The sequence below is a fragment of the Lepidothrix coronata genome, unplaced genomic scaffold (assembly GCF_001604755.1).
Source record: "Lepidothrix coronata isolate B3197 unplaced genomic scaffold, Lepidothrix_coronata-1.0 Scaffold4, whole genome shotgun sequence".
Classification (NCBI taxonomy): Eukaryota; Metazoa; Chordata; class Aves; order Passeriformes; family Pipridae; genus Lepidothrix; species Lepidothrix coronata.
Window position 1 is genome coordinate 5,689,774 of NW_016690184.1, and position 17,338 is coordinate 5,707,111.

At 34.9% G+C, this 17,338-nt stretch overlaps 1 protein-coding gene across 5 annotated transcripts in view; it reads left to right on the forward strand.

The window, feature by feature from the left end:
- The window catches only part of SENP6 (SUMO1/sentrin specific peptidase 6), a 74,165-nt gene that overhangs the window by 44,369 nt on the left and 12,458 nt on the right, over positions 1–17,338 (forward strand). For 4 of the 5 annotated variants that reach the window (XM_017825817.1, XM_017825793.1, XM_017825801.1 and 1 more), the window contains 11 exons: positions 570–709; positions 3,058–3,448; positions 4,290–4,522; positions 6,943–7,113; positions 8,015–8,057; positions 9,714–9,893; positions 11,809–12,035; positions 12,639–12,745; positions 12,832–12,948; positions 13,774–13,896; positions 14,167–14,259. In XM_017825817.1, coding sequence (XP_017681306.1) covers positions 570–709; positions 3,058–3,448; positions 4,290–4,522; positions 6,943–7,113; positions 8,015–8,057; positions 9,714–9,893; positions 11,809–12,035; positions 12,639–12,745; positions 12,832–12,948; positions 13,774–13,896; positions 14,167–14,259 — 1,825 coding nt within the window. The remainder of the gene's footprint in view (positions 1–569; positions 710–3,057; positions 3,449–4,289; positions 4,523–6,942; positions 7,114–8,014; positions 8,058–9,713; positions 9,894–11,808; positions 12,036–12,638; positions 12,746–12,831; positions 12,949–13,773; positions 13,897–14,166; positions 14,260–17,338) is intronic. The other variant, XM_017825809.1, reaches the window with a different exon arrangement.

A 17,338-nucleotide genomic window follows, 5' to 3' on the forward strand; every position in this document is an offset into this window, starting at 1 on the left:
AGTCACAGTCTCTGGAAATGTTCAAGAGGTGTCTGGATGTGGCACGTGGGGATGTGGTTAAGGGGTGATTATGGTGGTGCCAGGTTGATAGTTAGACTAGATGATCTTGAAAGTCTCTTCCAACCTTGATGATTCTGTGAAATTGTAATTACACAGAACATTCCCAATTATTCTAAATGCATTCATCAGTAATTCTGTAGTAAAGATTACCAAAAGCATAATCTAGCATCCCCTCCTAATTTGGCAGCAGACCTTCCATTTGATCTGCAGTGAAGTTAGTATAGACTTGCAAATCCAAACCCTCCTCCAAAGATATCAAGATACAAATTGTCACTGAGAGACACTGAGACAGCATTAGTAAAACAACATTTTTGAATTTACTTTGGGGAATTTTTTCTTACTCATACAACAAATCATGAGACACTTGAAGCAGTGTAGTTTGTTGGAAATTTAAAAAGGTGTTTATATTTGGTTCAAGTTAGTGTATGTAAAGAACTAAGTTGATCATAAATATAACAGCGTATGAGTGGGCATGTAATGTTAACATTTTTGCATTTTTTCTCTCCTAGACAGTGGAATGGAAAATACAGAAGACTCAGAATCAGAATGTGAAATAAAGAGAAAAGTGCGACAGAAAAGTCACTGCAATTCATATCAATCTGACTTGAGTCAATCTTCTGCTACAAAAAAATGCTTAACTCAGTCAAAGGTGGGTTAGATTTTAAAAACATGTAAAGGCTTAACTTTAAAGATTGATGCATATTTTAAAAGCAGACTTTGAAGGGGTGAAACAAGGTAATGTTTTAAAAATCCCTGGAGTTGGGAGGAAGATTTACACAAATAAAAAAAAGTTACAATGATAGAGATATTTAAATGTTCATATTAATACTAGCCATGAAATATTTATATTTTGATTTGAACAGAAAAAGAATTTGAAAAGAACAAGAATCTGATTTAATTGAATGGTTGATTGGTAAACTGGAGACTGATAATTTCATGATTTTCTGTACTCAAAACAGTAAAGTACTGCAAAAATGCAAGTACTTCTTACTAAGTTGCTTGCTTTTTCAGTGAAACTAGCTCTTTTGGGTATCCAAATGGTATTCTCTATGGTCTAGATGCAGCCAACCAACATGTTTTTGTCAGGAGCTTTTCTGAATATTGGATGTAAGATATTTTTGAAATTCCTTTAAGGCTCTCTATTTTTCTCAACTTCACAGGTTACTATGGAAGTTTCATAATGCCCACATACAGGTCACACTGTATGACTATCAAAGAAAACCTTCCTGTAAGGAGATCTTGATTAAAAAAAAATAAATCACAGATCTATGATTATTGTATATACTTAGCTTGTGCTTGCTCTTGTGTATTAGAAAGTAACTCAGACTGTATTTCTTTGTTAGGTGGAAGCACTTGGTACTGCTCTAACACATTTCTATTGTATATTTAGTTAATTAATATGATGTTATTAAAGAAACTGGCTTAAAATTCTTGGTGTGTGGTTGAAGTAGAGGGGTACAGTTACTCTAAGATCCTTCAGGTACAGTTGGCACCTTGTCTTGAATATTTTAATGTCTGACTGAAATTCTTCAATTTGATAAGCAGTAACTTTCTAAGAACTACATCTGGTAACAGCACTGAAGCACAACTCGTTTTCATGTCACTTGATATCTCTTCCCACCACTCAGATTTTAAAGGTCTGATATATTTTATACACTGGGGGATTTTTTTGTTTCTCTACAGTATGCGTAGCTTTGTTAAGTTGCAGAAATTTGGTAAAAATAATACTTTGTCATTGTATGACTTTGGTCTTTACATTTGGGTTTTGAATTGATTCAAGGTCGCACACCTGAGGAACTCTTGGAAGCGTGTTCGTGGCTGGGAGTGGGGGTAGTGTAGATTGTGATAACTGTGTTTTGAAACCAGATTTCAAGAGCTTTTGGTGGGATGTAGGTATTTGTTATCTTCAGTAGTTCACAGTACAGTGGTTAATGCCTTTTGAGTTCAGTGTTCCAGGAGACAATAACATGCACTAAATTTCGGCTCTAGAGGTGTCCTGTATTCAGTTTGGTACACATTCTGTAGTTTATGTGTTAGTATTGAATCCCTTAGGTTTAGAAGTCCAAGTTCTACACTTGTAATACATAATTAAGTTGGACCTAGTACATGTGAGAAAAACAAAAGACACCTCTGTATTTGCAGTGATAGGATACACATTTTTCTTTGAGCCCCTGCTTTCCTGTGAGTTTGGGGAACTCCTATTCCTCAAGTCCTGTTTTCTTTTTGGAGATAATGGACTCGAGCAATGTATTTACTTTTCTTTTTTTTTCCCCTCCCTTGAGGAGTGATTTTTCCTGCATGACTTGCCAGGCTGTTAGAAAATATCTTGGAAAGACAAATGACTTTGACCTACGAGGTTTCTTTGAGTCCTCTTTGGCATTGCTCTGTGGATCCTTAGGTTATTTCACAACAAAACTCTTTTTACAGAAATGTATATAACTGGATGATCTTGCTGATGGATATATGCTGATGGATATATGTATCTGAACAGTGTATTACTTAAGGGAAAAAAGGCAAGAAGGAAAATCCGAATTGTCCAACATTAATCACTTTTTCAAAAATTGCCACAAATGATGTTTGTTCCTGGTAGAATGTTTTTCATTTTCTTAAAAAAAAAAATCAAGCTGTATTTTAATGTTTGCTTTCTCTGCTTACTGTAATTGCTAACATAGTGGTCTCAGTCTCTGGATATTATGAAGAACTTCTTCACCGAAAGGGTTTTCAGGTATTAGAAGAGACTGCCCAGGGATGTGGTTGAGTCACCGTCCCTGGAGGTATTTTAAAAATATATGTCGATGTGGCATCTGGGGATATGGTTTAGTGGTGACTTGTCAGTGCTCGGTTAATGGTTGGACTCCATGATATTAAAGGTCTTTTCCAACCTAAATGATTCTGTGATTCATTCTGAACAGAAATTAAGTGCAAGATTTGTTAATGGTATGTTTCTGCTTACAATTACTGATTGTGTGTGTGTTTCTCCTTTACCTTTTGGAACAGATTGATTATTCTACTGATTGCCCAAATTGTGGGAGGGCAAATGAAAATCAGACCAAATGCCGACATTGTGAAAGTGCTTCTCTAAAGGATTTGCAAAGAGTCTCCAGACAAACTGTGACATTAAGTGAATCTGTGGGACCTTTATCACGTTCTTCAATACATCAGAATTCAGCAGGGCAAAAATCTTCAGGTACAGGGTTCAGCACAAAGAAGTTTTATAGTTCTGCTGTTGGAAAAGGTCCAGCAGATATTCTACTGAGTAATGAAGTTGTAGGACATTCTATGTTACGACACAATGGGAAAGTTGGTCTTATAACTGGGACAAAAAATCCTAAAATTACAGGAAACTTAAGACAGAGAAGTACAAGACCGTCTGAACTAAATGATCCAAGTAAGTACTTTTTTATGACTACAACCCTAAGCTGGAAACCCAAAATATGGTATAATGAAGGAACTATTTGTGCAGGTTTACATTTACTGATGTTGCATGGAATTTTTTTGTGTATATGTTCTTGGGGAAGGGGGACAGAACTTTTAATAATTTCCTTTTTGTATGCAGAGGTCCTCTCCAAGATCAAGATTGGGGAAAGCAAAAATTATTTTGTTAATCTTTTTCTTGTTTGTTTAAAAAAGACTTACACTTTATAGTTTTTAGAAAAAGCATTCTTTGCAGATTTCCATTATTCATTCTCCCAAAGGGAAGGCAGTATTTTATTTTTATTTAATAATTTCTCCCTTTTCTTTTGAACTACACATCTATTTAAATTTCACAGTTTGTAAAATGTTAATTTTTGTGCTTTCTGTATGTAAATTCAATTTATAAGCAGGAATGATGGAATAGGAGAAATTATGTTTCTGGTTCTGTGCTTATTTTATTAGACCACGTTGTCCTACTGATTTGAATGATTTCAGTCATAATTTTCTTGTTGGTTTTTAAGTTGCATTGTTTACTGTCAATTCTTGACTGAACCAAGGAAAGTGTGGCTTTACATCTAGAGGTGGATTAATGATACCCATTTTTTGTAGAGTTAGTTGTGAGAAATGAAAAACGAGGGAGAGAGCACCTGCAAGCAGATTCCAAATAGACATTAATAAAAGCATAATATAATGATACATGTGGACTTTTTTGGCACTGCAGGACAATTATATAAATTACTTTTAAACTATTATTTGAAAAAAAATTTCTGTTACAGAAAAATTTAGTGGTTGAGAATTTAATATTTTCTGTTTAGTTGTTTTGTCTAGTGATGATGATGAGGAGGAGAATAGTGGCAGCACTAGGAGAATGGAAAGCATTTCACCTCGTCCTGCAGATTCAGCCCGCTCCTCCCCAGCTCCTTCTACAGGAAAGGTGGAAGCAGCATTAAAGGAGAACAGTTGTGGAATAGAACAGAGGATAGGTAGTATAACAACAGATACAGAAATTGCAGTCACACTACCAAGAAAAGCAAGAATGAAAGATCAGGTACTATTTAATGCTTTGTTTAAAGAAAACAAAAATCAAATAATAAACGGAATACATATGTAAAGGCTTGTTTCGCACTGTCAGATTTTGACTATATTTGATTGTTTTTCTTATTCAGCAGCTAATCAAGTAGTATTTTGGCCTACATAATACTGGAAACATAAGAAAATGCGTTCATTATATTTTTGCAAGGATTCATGATGATTTGAGTTATGCTGTTAACATAAATGCTTCTGTGTTAAATGTTTACTCTTTGAGACTGGGCAGGGATTCTCTATGAAGCTCAAGGGCTTACTTAGTTTGCAGAAGAATGTCAGAACCAGCTGTTGCTTGTTAAGACTTTGGACATACGAAGTTAAACTTGAAAAGAGACACTTGTATCAATAGTGGCCCTTGAAAATTAAAATACTTCGACAACTGTCCCAACTAATAGCACTTATTTTAGGGGTTTTTGATGGGGGTTTTGTTTTTTAGTTGAATATTACTGTAAGAATTGCATAAACAAAGACAAAAAAATGTACCATGAGCAGACACCTTAAGTGTGGTCAAAAGGGACAGATTTCACGCTGTGGTAAAAAGCTATCTCAGTAGTGAGCCATTAAGAGGAATAAATTTCCTGTGACAATTGGTATTGGATTAATAGTGCTGATTAAAACCATTCTTGAGTCACTTGTCCAGTTTCACTATTGTGAGTTTGATTCAACAAGAACACTAAAGAAGCCAACATTCTAGTGCTGTAATTGATGAAACTGTGGATGTTTATAATGTAGTGTATAATTAGTCATCACTGTCAATATAAAGCTGTGAACCTCGAAGCCTACAATAAAGCTGTGGGGCTAAAAGACTGGATTATAAAAAGTTCTGAATTAAGTTATTCTAGTGGTATTTGCTGAATTAACTGAAAGCGCTGCGTTGTGAAGGCACTGGTGTCTAAGACTTCTGAAAGTCTCTCAAATGTTTGCATATCCATATGTTCCTGGTCACTAGTCTTTACGAACCAGTTTTAAAACTGGAAATTAACTACATATTTTAGATAAAAGTAGAAAAGAGCTTACATTTGAAAACAAGGGATATAGATCTTTTTTTGGTGAAGTATAACACAAATTTTGCATTGATTCAAGACCAAGAATTGCAGGTATCACAACAGTTTTGCCAGATATGATAGAAAAGGCTTCATTCAGTTGTGTTTCTCTCAAAATATGCGTTAATTCTTCACTGAAGAGGCTACTTGAATATAGCACCACTTTGATGTTTGCTGTTTTATTGTGTGTGATTTGTTTTAAGCTTTTAGTAATATTTAGCCAGTCCAGTAGACAAAAATGAAAAGCTCTCTTCAGCAAGAGTCTTAGGAAAACATTTAATTACAGGGATTTAGATCCCTACCTTCTCCAGTGTATTAAATGAAGCACCCAAAAGTATATTTTGAATTATTGCCAAGATGGGCTAGTGATTAGGGACTTGGATATAATTTTTGAGATTTAGTCTTAATAGAATACTGAATCCTGTAGAATGTTTTTCTGTGGGAGTTTAATTGTATTTTGTAACAAAAAAGAATGCTTGCTCATGGACAGCTTTATGAAACGATATAAATACCAAAGAGAAGACTAGTGTACAGAAAATTCAACAAACTAGAGCAATATAAGCAATACAACAAATAAATACGTTAATCTGATGCCTATCAGCAGGGTTTATTTCATTTTAATAGGTTTTTTGTAAGGTTGTTCTGTTGGTAAACAGGATACTTCATTGAGATTACAACTTCAGTCAGCATCTAGAGACTTTCTTGAATTGAAGCCAAACTCCATGTGGCCTTCTTTCAGTACATAGTCTCGTGACCCTGGAATCTATCCTGTAGGCATCTTAGTAGTTCTGTAGAGATGCCTTGAGGAATTCTGATTTGGCTTATTTATATTTCTGGAGGATTCTACTCTGCTAATGTGGTGATGCATTGTACCTCAAAAATTACTTGATCACAAAAAGCTTGGATTAACAAAAACTGGAAAAAAATGAAACCACCAACATTGTTGTATTTTTAGGGCATTAGTGTTTTTATCTAAATAAATAAAATATACTAAAAATAACTTTGTTTTGCCAGGTGCATGGTGTTTCAAAATGACTAAAATTGAATTGGTTTTGGCAATTTTAGAAGCACTATTCATGATTTGAAAATGTTAACAAAATGTCTACAATTGTCAGCTTACCTTTTTTTTTTCTTCTTGAATGCAGCAATGTTAACATCCTCAGGCTCCCAAAAAGTCTTTTAGTAAATATCTACCTTCTGTATATGAGGTGGAAGCTCTAGCAAGTAATCCTGTTGACCAACAGAAAACTTGCCGAAAATTTAGTCCTTAGTTTTAACAAGCTTGATTTAGCAATAAACCTTAGTGATACATTCTGAAACCTTGAAAATTACTTTTCAGTTTGGGAACATTCTGTCTGACGCTCCAATAAAACGTCGTAAAGTTATTTCTCAAGAGATGGTAACCGAGGCTGTACCTCTAAATTATCAAAATTCCTGTGAAAGTGTCATTCTGAACTGTCGAAGTATACGAATAGGAACGCTACGAAGAATGGTAGTGGAACCTGTGATTGTAAGTAAACTTGTTATTTGACAGCTCTCCTTTCAGGTTTTCATGGACATTGTTATTTTCATACTTGAAAAAACGTAATATTTTGCCTTTGTCTGTGGAACAGTGAGTTTGTCCATAATTCCAGAGGCCATGATTTCCAAAGAAACTCAGATTACTGTTGCGTACTAACACCTGCAGTCTAGCTCTGGTTTTTAATAGAAACATTGTGCCTACAAAAGCCTTGAAAATCCTGTTTACTTGGTTGCTGGGGAGTTATGGGTTAGTATGCATTTCTTAAGAAAATTGAAAACAACAGCCACAAAAAATATGGATATTGATAGGTGGGAGGAAGAAGCATTGTCCTACAAGTGAATTAATTTTGCTTCTGTAGAACAATTTTTTTTTTTTTTGTTAGCCTTCCAAGTTACATGGAAGTTTTCAAGGAGACATTGAAGGTTAGTTGTATGCAGTAAGCCAGATAAAACACATACTTCTCTCTGGGGTAACCACAGAAACAGCAGAGAGGTGTTACTTGTTCTTTCCACCTTTCTGCAAAACCCTGGGTTTTTTTTAATTTGCTTAAATAATGATAGATAACATTCTCTTTTGAAGAAGTACAATTTGTTATGTTTTTCAAGGTATTGTAAATACTTTTGGAAACTGAGTACTTGAGAGAGATCTAAAATTCAACAGTAGGACTGAAAAGGACTCTTGAGTAGTAACGAATGTGCTTGCCTCCTTGAGTTGTGCTAAAATGTACATTTTGGGTTTTTTTAAAAATTTAACATGTAAAATTTTAATTATAAAATGTTTATTACTGAAGTACTTAGTTAGTTGAAATGTATTTACTAACAGTTAAAAGGCTTTCAGTCAGTTTTGGTTTAGAAAAGATGTGAAATCTTACTATTATGTTTTCTTTCAGTTTTGCTTGGATTATATCAAAATACGGCTAGAGAGTCAAGAAGGTGAGTACATTTTTCACGTTATGTTGGTACTCAATATATATATTTTGAATGAAGTAACCTTGTTAAAGGTATTAACAAGTGAATGATAATTCAGTATTCATTCTGTTTTTGTCATTTATGTAATAAATTATACTGGTGTCTGTAGTCAGATAAGAAAAAAAAAATGGAGAGTACAAATTCGACCTGAACTACCTGGTGAATAAAAAACAAAAGGATTTTGCATTATCTCTGCCATCTACTGACAGAAAAAAATTCACTGATAGCGGGACTTAGCAATTTGTGCTGTGCATACAACTGGGTCATTAGTTTTTCCCCCTTCATCTGAGTTGAAGATCTGTAGATATTCTGGTGATGATGGGCTATGGTTGTCTTGAAAATTATTATCAAAAATAAAAAGCAAGAGTAATCCTCCTGTAAAACTTGTTAGCTCTTTAACACTATATTAGTTCATTATTTCGGCTATCATAAGTAGACAGTAAAAAACACCCAGGTGTCTTAGACCTTTCTTGTCTATGTCTCCCTTGGTAATTTTTTCTCTTGCCTAAAAGTTGTGTATTTCATGTTACTGAAAAAAATATGGTATAAAGAATAAACTCCATAGCTTAGGAAATGATGAGCTTACAACACTTGCTCTGTTTTCTTCCTTTTCTTTTGTAGGATTTTGTTCTGGGCCTGAAAAACTTTGCTACCTTTTGTTGGGTGCAGTCTTAAGATACAGTTCTATTGAATTTTGCTTTTGTTATTTCTAGAGAGAACTATTGTATTTGTCATTGTTATATGCAGAAAGGTGTCTCACAGCCTGTAAAATGTAGCTTTTGTAAGTCAAGTATTTATGTTGCATCTAAAATAAAGATGAATAGAAACTACCAGTTTTCATGCATTAAATTTATTTTAAAAAATAAAACACTAAAAAACTTACTATAATTTGTAGAAGACAGCTATCAAGTTTAGTCAAAAAAGGTGCACAGTGAAGTTATTTCCATGGGACCTGATCCCTCAATAGCATAAAAATGGTGATTCATTAAGTGTTGTGTCTGTTGGAGCATTTAGCACTTTTTCATTTAATTTTTTTGAGTTTTGCATCTACATCAATTTCTGTATTCAGTTTCATAATTCAGTAAAACCTGTAAAATACTCAACATTGGCATTGGCAGCCATCAGATGTAGTGTTAAAAATTAACCGTGTTACCGTCGTTTCTCTTTGGAAGTCAACTGAGAGCAGTACCTTGTTACCTTGTTATCTTGTGCATTTCTCTGCACGTGTTTATTCTCCTTTTTAAAGTTATTTTTCATAAGAGAACTTTCTACAAAGAAAGTTTTACGAACCTATTGTAAAATGTGTCATAGTAATATTTGCAAATTTAAACCACTGGAAATTGTGGTTTTTTTTTCCAACGGAATAAAGAGTCGATTAAAGTTGGTGAGAAGAAAACAGTTTGTTTCTGATTCCTGACAGGTGACACTGGAATTCAGTTTGTCTTATTTAAGATATAAAACCCCATCACTTCCTGGATATGCGTTAACTTCAAAGTCTTAAAAACTTTTAAGAATGTTAGTGAGCACATAGTGATTTTTTGTTAAAATCAAGGTGGAAATTGTAAAGGAAAGATAAAAATTTTTGTTATAATTTAATATCATGTTATTATTTTCTCGTAGAATCAGAAAACGATATCAGAGAGATTAACCTGAAAACTTCAGAGCTTACCAAATGTGAATGGTGTAGTGTCCGAAAATTGCCAGTAGTTTTCCTACAAACAGTACCTGCAACCTGTAGTAGCCTGAGAGATCAACTGAAAATGAGTAAAGATAATGTCTGGTACGAATGTAAAGGAGACAGTAAGTAAAACAATTTTAGTCTACTATTGACTTTAAATTGTATTTTAATATTTTGGGTCATGAATTCAGACTAAATGCGTTAAGACTAAAACGGTCATCATTGGCTGGGGTAGGTGTAGTGTATTTTCAGACACTGTCACCTTCCAAGGCTGGTGAAGAGTTACAGTTCAGAACAGCTTGGCATTCTGTTTGTCCAGACACATGCTAATTAATTACAACATTCAGTCAGTTTAGTATAACTTTTTTCACTAATATTTGTAGTCAATGAAAGCAGGTTGGTTTGTTTAGCTTTTGTATATGAGTCTTTACACTTACGTGACAGATTTTACTATTCTTCTGCTTTCTCTGCTGTACTCCTGACAGGCCTTAGTTTCAGTAGAAACTGTTGTACGGCTTGCCTTGGATTTCTTTCCCCAATATGCTTGTAGTGATGTTATGAGTTAGACCAATATCTGCTTGGAAAATACGTGGATAGTCTTTGTGCATGTTGAAATAAAATTTAATTTCCACATAGTTTTCAAGGACCTAGCGTATGCATCTTCATATGCACTCCTGTTACAATCAGCATAGAGTCCTCTTACCCTTAAGTAGGCTTTTCTTTAGGTTAAATTTTGTGATTATTTATACTCAGTTCTGTACAAACATGATGCATTCAAATGGAGGAAGAAAGCTTTCAACAGTCTCAGAATTGTGTGCTTCCATAATACTATTACAATAACCTTATCCACCTCCCATAAAAAGTATGAGCTATAAGGAGTATTATAATTACAAAAGTAATCGGAGAGCACGTAGGGGACCTTTACACAATTCTGGGAGCAGGAAGTAGACCCCAGGTGGACACAGGTGTTCACAAGTGAAAAAAGGAAAAGCTTCCTGAGCTGTCTGTGTGAGAAGTCCTTCCCTTGGCATGCCTCTCAGCAGTGCCTCCCAGCTCTTTTCCCTGGGGCTGTGGCACTGAACTAGTTTTATACCTAGCTGCTTTATTGTATTTCATACTTAGGAGCACTTTATGATAACACAGTTGCTCTTTGCTTTGTAAACAATGAAATTAATTCAAGCCTGAATCCATAGCTTTGTATACAATTGTGTGTAGATGCCTAGTTCCCAAAACAGGAACGCCCAAAACCCAGTTACACATCTAAATTCTCTGTGCAGTAAATTGAGAATTATGCTGCTGAAGAATTATTTCTCACAACAGTTAGCATGCTGGGTTAGGAATGACCAAAGGGAAATGGTTATACATGTGTCTGAAACTCCTCTTAGGGAGAAACAGGTTCTGGCAGCTCTGTGTTAGGCAGCTATGTGAGACTGGGATTTGCAGCCTGAATCCTATTCCTGTGTCTGACTGCCTAAAATAATTCCTCTCAGTGCAATTTACTGCTTTTTGATTTTTCAGATGATATAAATGGGTGGTATTTATATAATAGCTGCTTGATCCGACTCATTCTCTCCAACTTCTTCCAAAACAGTGATGTTTTATAGTATAGCCTTCTAGGATCAGAGAGGACATTATGCTGAATACATAATTTCTGGAATTGTACTGAAACAATAGGATAGGAACAGCAATAAGAAGAAGAGAAGGTATTGATTACAGAGTCTTGCTGTCAGTAAGCAGAGAAGATGTTATTTCAAACAAAATTTGTTTTGGCTTTGCATTCAGTGTCATTTAAAAATTTATCAGGTATAATTAACATTGCCAGATTGAGGCGGAAGTTGAATGCACTCTTTGCAAATGTAGGTAAGAAAGATTTGGTAGTTAATCCTTCTGTCTGTCTGCACAGATCTGTATTACTGCTTACATGTGTTGTCAGCAGTGTGTACTCATGTTGTCCCACGATTCTATAAAATTTGTTTATTATTGCAACATGCTTTATTTTATTCCTAAATGAATAGTTTTCTCTCTGCTTCTTTATAGGTCAAGAAGAACAATACATAATTTTGATTTTTGAAACCGGTCTTGATCCTCATGCAAACTCAATATTTGAAAAAATAATTACTGACATTGGTATTAGAAATAATATTTCTGACTTCTTTGTGAAAATTTCCTTTGAAGAAGCCAATGCCAGGCTTGTTGCATTTACTAAGTGCTTGGAAGACAATTCCAAAGGAAGCCCATCTCACAGAGAAAGCAAAATAAAAAATGTAATTATGTTTTTGTTTTAGAACAAAATCATTATGTTATTTGGGTTGCAAATACACTAAAGACAGTGTATTAGTCATTAGCCAAAAAAAAATTTCCAACAACTTTTGATGACTTTAGTATGAGGATTCCCATAATTGTCCATGGTGGGTTATGAAACTATGTGAAATAGCCTGTGCACTCACAGTACTTTTTAAGGTGTTTAGTTTGATTGTAAGGTTATACAATGGTCCACAAGAAATGTTATTTAAAAATTATTCTGGGGTGAGAAATCTGTAGTATAATTAGACAACATAATTTTTTCCCAATTCATCTACTGGTAAAATTACAATATCTCAAACAAGAAATAAGGTTGCAGTGTTGTAGTTACATTTAATTAATGCTTTGTTTAAGCAAACTGCCTTTTAAAGAATTAGAGTTTAGTGACTCTGCAAGAAACGAATAAAGAATTAAGTGTAATTGATGGAAGTAGGAAAGAAAAAACCCAAACTTGAAGTCTTTTTCAAAAACAATGGATATTATACTGCTGGACTTCCAGAGTTTTATTACCGCTTCAGTAAAATTGAGCACCGTATGCAAATTAATATTGACTTTATTCTTTTAAGGTTGCTTCTGAGTCCAAAATGCAGCAGCGAAATAAACAGTTACCGTTTTTTGAGGATGATGAAGAAATTGGTGAACCACATACAGTATTTATTGGTCCTATAGAAAAGTAAGATAATTATCTTTTCCCTGTACCAATTCTCTGAGTGTTTTTTGGCATTTCATACTTCTTATTGAATGTATTTTTCTTCCCAGGTTGATAGTTTATCCGCCTTCTCCAGCTAAAGGCGGTATTTCTGTGACCAACGAAGACCTCCATTGTCTAAATGAAGGCGAATTTTTAAATGATGTTATTATTGATTTTTATTTAAAGTAAGTTTTATTTCACATCGGTTTTTAGTTGTCTTTTACTTTAAAACTTGAGAAGTTCTGACATTAAAAATTCATAGGTCAGTTGATAACACTTGGTCTCCAACTATGTATAGCTGTAATTTTAAAGGTTGTTTTGTAATTTTGCAAGACATTTTGGTTCCTCTCCCATCCTGCTTGACAGTGATGTTGTTCTGACATGGAAAAAGGTTCTTTATAATTTTTTTAACTTCTGAAGAGCAAATTTCACTAAAAAAAGAAAAAGCCTTTTTTGTTTTGAATAATGTAATACATACATTAATTTTGAGATTTTTCTGATGCTACAAATGTTAGAAGCTTATTAAATTGTTACATGCCGCTGTGTTTATGCTACACATAAGGTGCGTGTGTATAATTTTTGGTCTATTAAAATATTATAGAGGTGAAAAGAAAATGATTGTGTCACTCTTGGGAGTGTTTGGAGATCTAGTGGCTGAAATACAAAATAGGTCGTGTAACAAATTAATTGAAAATTTGTTTTCTTACTGTGATAAAAAAATAAATGCAACAGCAGGAGAACAACTTGTTGATTGAGCAGAGCACTTAATACCTTAAATATTTACACAAACTTCGCATTAATTGGTTCCTGTGGATTGTCAGCTCTAAATAGCTGTTTTTTGAGAAGCTGCATCAATTTGGTGGGGATCATAGAATCAACTGAGTTGGAAAGACATCTGAGATCAAGTCTAGCACTGTTGGCAGTCCTTTTCACTCTGATGGTGAATACTTTAATATCTCTATTAATTTTTTCTTTTTTGTTGTTGTTGTTTGTTTGTTTGTTTTAATTAGGTATTTGGTACTTGAAAAGCTAAAAAAAGAAGATGCTGATAGAATACATGTGTTCAGTTCATTCTTCTATAAACGCCTTAATCAAAGAGAAAGAAGAAATATTCATGAGACTTCAAACCTTTCGTAAGTCTGTTGATCAGTCATTTTAACTAAGAGCTAAGTACAGTGAAGACTACAGGAACAGATACTTCTTGTACAGAAGAACAGAACTCAAGGAGGCATCCAGACCCATAGCAAACATAGAATATGCCTTGAAAATTTCATCCAGACCCATAGCAAACATAGAATATGCCTTGAAAATTTCAACAAGCTGTCAAGGTGAAAATATCTGGAAAAAGGTCCCTCGAATAAAATAAGCCACCCTACAAATTATGTATTGGTTTCTTCTTGCAGAATACAACAGAAGCGACATGGGCGAGTAAGAACGTGGACACGGCATGTTGACATTTTTGAGAAAGATTTCATTTTTGTTCCCCTTAATGAAGCGTAAGTGAACATACCTTTTTATCCTATTTTGTAAAGGTTTAAGCTTCATAATTCTAAAATTTAAAGCTACATTGTAGTGTGAATTGAAGGTAACAACTTCTTCCAGGTGATAAAAACAAAATAGTTACGTAAGACCTTTAAATGCTGTAGTATAAGAAGTATCAGGCAGTAGAAAGACTGAGGAAAAATGAACTTTTTTGAGTACTTTTTCTAAGTTTTATCTCATTCTCTGGAGCTCTTTCCCCTAAGCTTTTGTTGCTGATAACTTTTGTATTTACATTTTTTAGTCCTTTCTAATGAGATCTCACTGTAGAGGTGGGATCATCCTTTAGTTACAATAAACCAATATTGGAAGAAAATTCAATTGAAAATCTCTACCACCTTGGGAACCTTATTCTTTCTTTTTCTTTTATATCCTTTTTTCCTGGTATTTTTTGTGCGTCAGGAGGAAGACCATTAGCATTGTCACAGTTGCTAAGGACTTCGATGCTTGCTTTCCTTAAGATCAGAGCAAATAGTCACAAACACATTTCTGTATTTCACAAAAATAATCTAAACAGTCCTTAAGCCAAAGTAGACTGCTGCATTTTCAAAGGATACAATAAAAACATAAATAAAGTCAGGAGAGAGAGAGAGAGGAGTTTTCTAACTAACTTCACATAGCCATGCTAGCTAATATTTCAAAAATCAAAAAAGAGGGTTTTTTAAATAAAAAGCTAGTAAGTTTAATAAAAAGAAATTTATCTAGATACCATGCCATTGTGTGGTGGGAGGAAGATTTTTGAATCTTCTCTTTTTCCTGCCTCCTCTCCAGCTCCATTCTGAGGCTATTTGTAGAGAGGCAATTAGGAGACAATTGGCCATACATAGATCTATCCTTTTTATAAAGTTGGAATTATATTCCCAAGAAAGCTGTTCACAAGCACTAACTTTAGTTTTTTAGATACTTAGGTTATTCAGTTTACTCAGATGTAAGGTATTCCTCCTGTCCACTATAGACTTTGTCCTTGCCATCCCTCTCCCACGAAGCTTCAAGTACCAGAACTTTGAAGTATCTGTAGTTTAAATTTTGAGTTGCCTTAGCACTTGTTATATAGTTACTTCCCACCATCCTCTCTTGTATCATTCAGACATCTACATTGTTTATACATAGGAGAAATGAGGCTTATCTCCTGCAAATAACAGACAGGGTGACTTAGAAGCCACCTGAAAATGAAAATAAATAGTTCTGTGGTTTTGTAAGAATTACTTATATTGCTAGTAACTTAACACATAGTCAATTAATATGGCCAGTCTTCGCGAGCGAAGATTTGGGAAAGGTCATTGACCCTTCGAGCCTGCGCAGTGGATTTTTTAGGTGAGACACAGCGTGCGCTGAACTGAGCCCACCCTTTAATCCTGAGGTTCATCTGCCGGGGCCAAGCAAGCTTGGACAGTGGCAGTGAGGGTCTCAGGACGTAGGTTTGTTTAGAGTGACCTTCTCTTAGATGGATTGCCTTACAGGGCTAACGAGCTCCATCTGCCCGAGGGGCTGGGAATCGAACCCGGGTCGCAGCGGTGAGAGTGCTGCACCCTAACCACTAGACCACCAGGGGCCCCCTTTAACACATAGTAGTTTGTACTGAAGGCATAATGTTCACATTGTGTGTGGGTTGGGGATTTGGGTTTAGACTAGTTTGGTTTCATGGTCTCATCCATGACAGCGTGGGATGAGAGCATGAAAAATGGACTTCTAATGTGCATCTGTTACCTGGAAATAATCCTGTTCATGCCTTTGGAACTGTCCATCACCATGAGTTGAAGCTTGGTGAGTGGTGATAATAGGACATTCATTTGCAAAAGTGGTTTCCTGGTATGTACAGTAAGAATATTGCAGAGCAGAAAAATACCCACATATCCAGGGAAATGAGAAAGTGGTGGTTTGATGGGGAGTTGCTGGACTTCAGTGACTGTTTCCAGAAAGCCTTTCCAGACTGTCCCATAACCACTAGTTAAGGCAATATAGACTCATCATCTAACAGGCTGTCAGACTACAGTAACTGGAGGTGGGCAGATTGACTCTAGGGGAGAATTAACTTGAGAACAATATGGTGATTTAACCACAACTGCATCAGTGTCCTTTGCCTGTGCAGTCCTTCTTGTTCAAGTTTCCAACGAAGATATGTTGTTGTCTTAAAAGTTACAAGGCGTTTTATTTTTACATCCAGGTTAATTTGCTAGTCTGTTTACATAATTGATACGTAAAGTCTATATTAGTAGAGTACACACAAATTCTAGGGTTTGGCAGTACTTAATATGTTAATTTATTAAGTGTGGTGAATCATTCAAGACAAAATGCCTCCATGTTTCACATGCAGTTTTCAAAGGCCACTTACTTTAACTGCCATTAAGTTTTGATAGAGTTTAGGCTTCATAATCATAAGTGGTTTTAGCTACTGCTTTTTCTTCTTTTTCTAAAACACACCTGTATAATATAAAGCTAGCTTCTGTTATTTGCTGTAGGGAATCAGAGATCATTCAGAAAATTTCTAAATGGGGTCATTTAAAATCCACTTGTAATGCCTCAGTCCCTGAATTTGCTGCTGCTCCATTTCTGATTGAGTGGCAAGTCAGTGAAGCCCGAAAAGGCAAGGAGTTAGGAGGAAACTGGGACAAAACATATTTTGTGTTGAGGAGTATAACTATTTTTGATCCTGAAGAAGTTAGAATGTCAGTTCTGTGAAGGGTGAAGAGGACAACAGAGTCATGGTGATAGCATAACAAACACTCTTTTTTCCCCTTCTTTAACTCACTGTTGACAAGATTTCTTCTAAAATGTGAAGTGTTGAATACAATTGGAAGATTTCATAGGTGGAAGACTGGGCAATTCAGCTATACTGTTAGATCTGACTAGCTATACTGCTAGTGCTGAAGTACTAGAAAAGTTAAAACAGCCATAAAACATGAACTCTACAATCTCTAATTCATGCACTGATGAAGAAAATACTAAAAAAGGAATAAGTTTTAATTCAGAGAACGAAAGGAATACATAAAGTATGAGCAAATTGAAATATATAGTTAGCACATGTTTTAAGCTAAC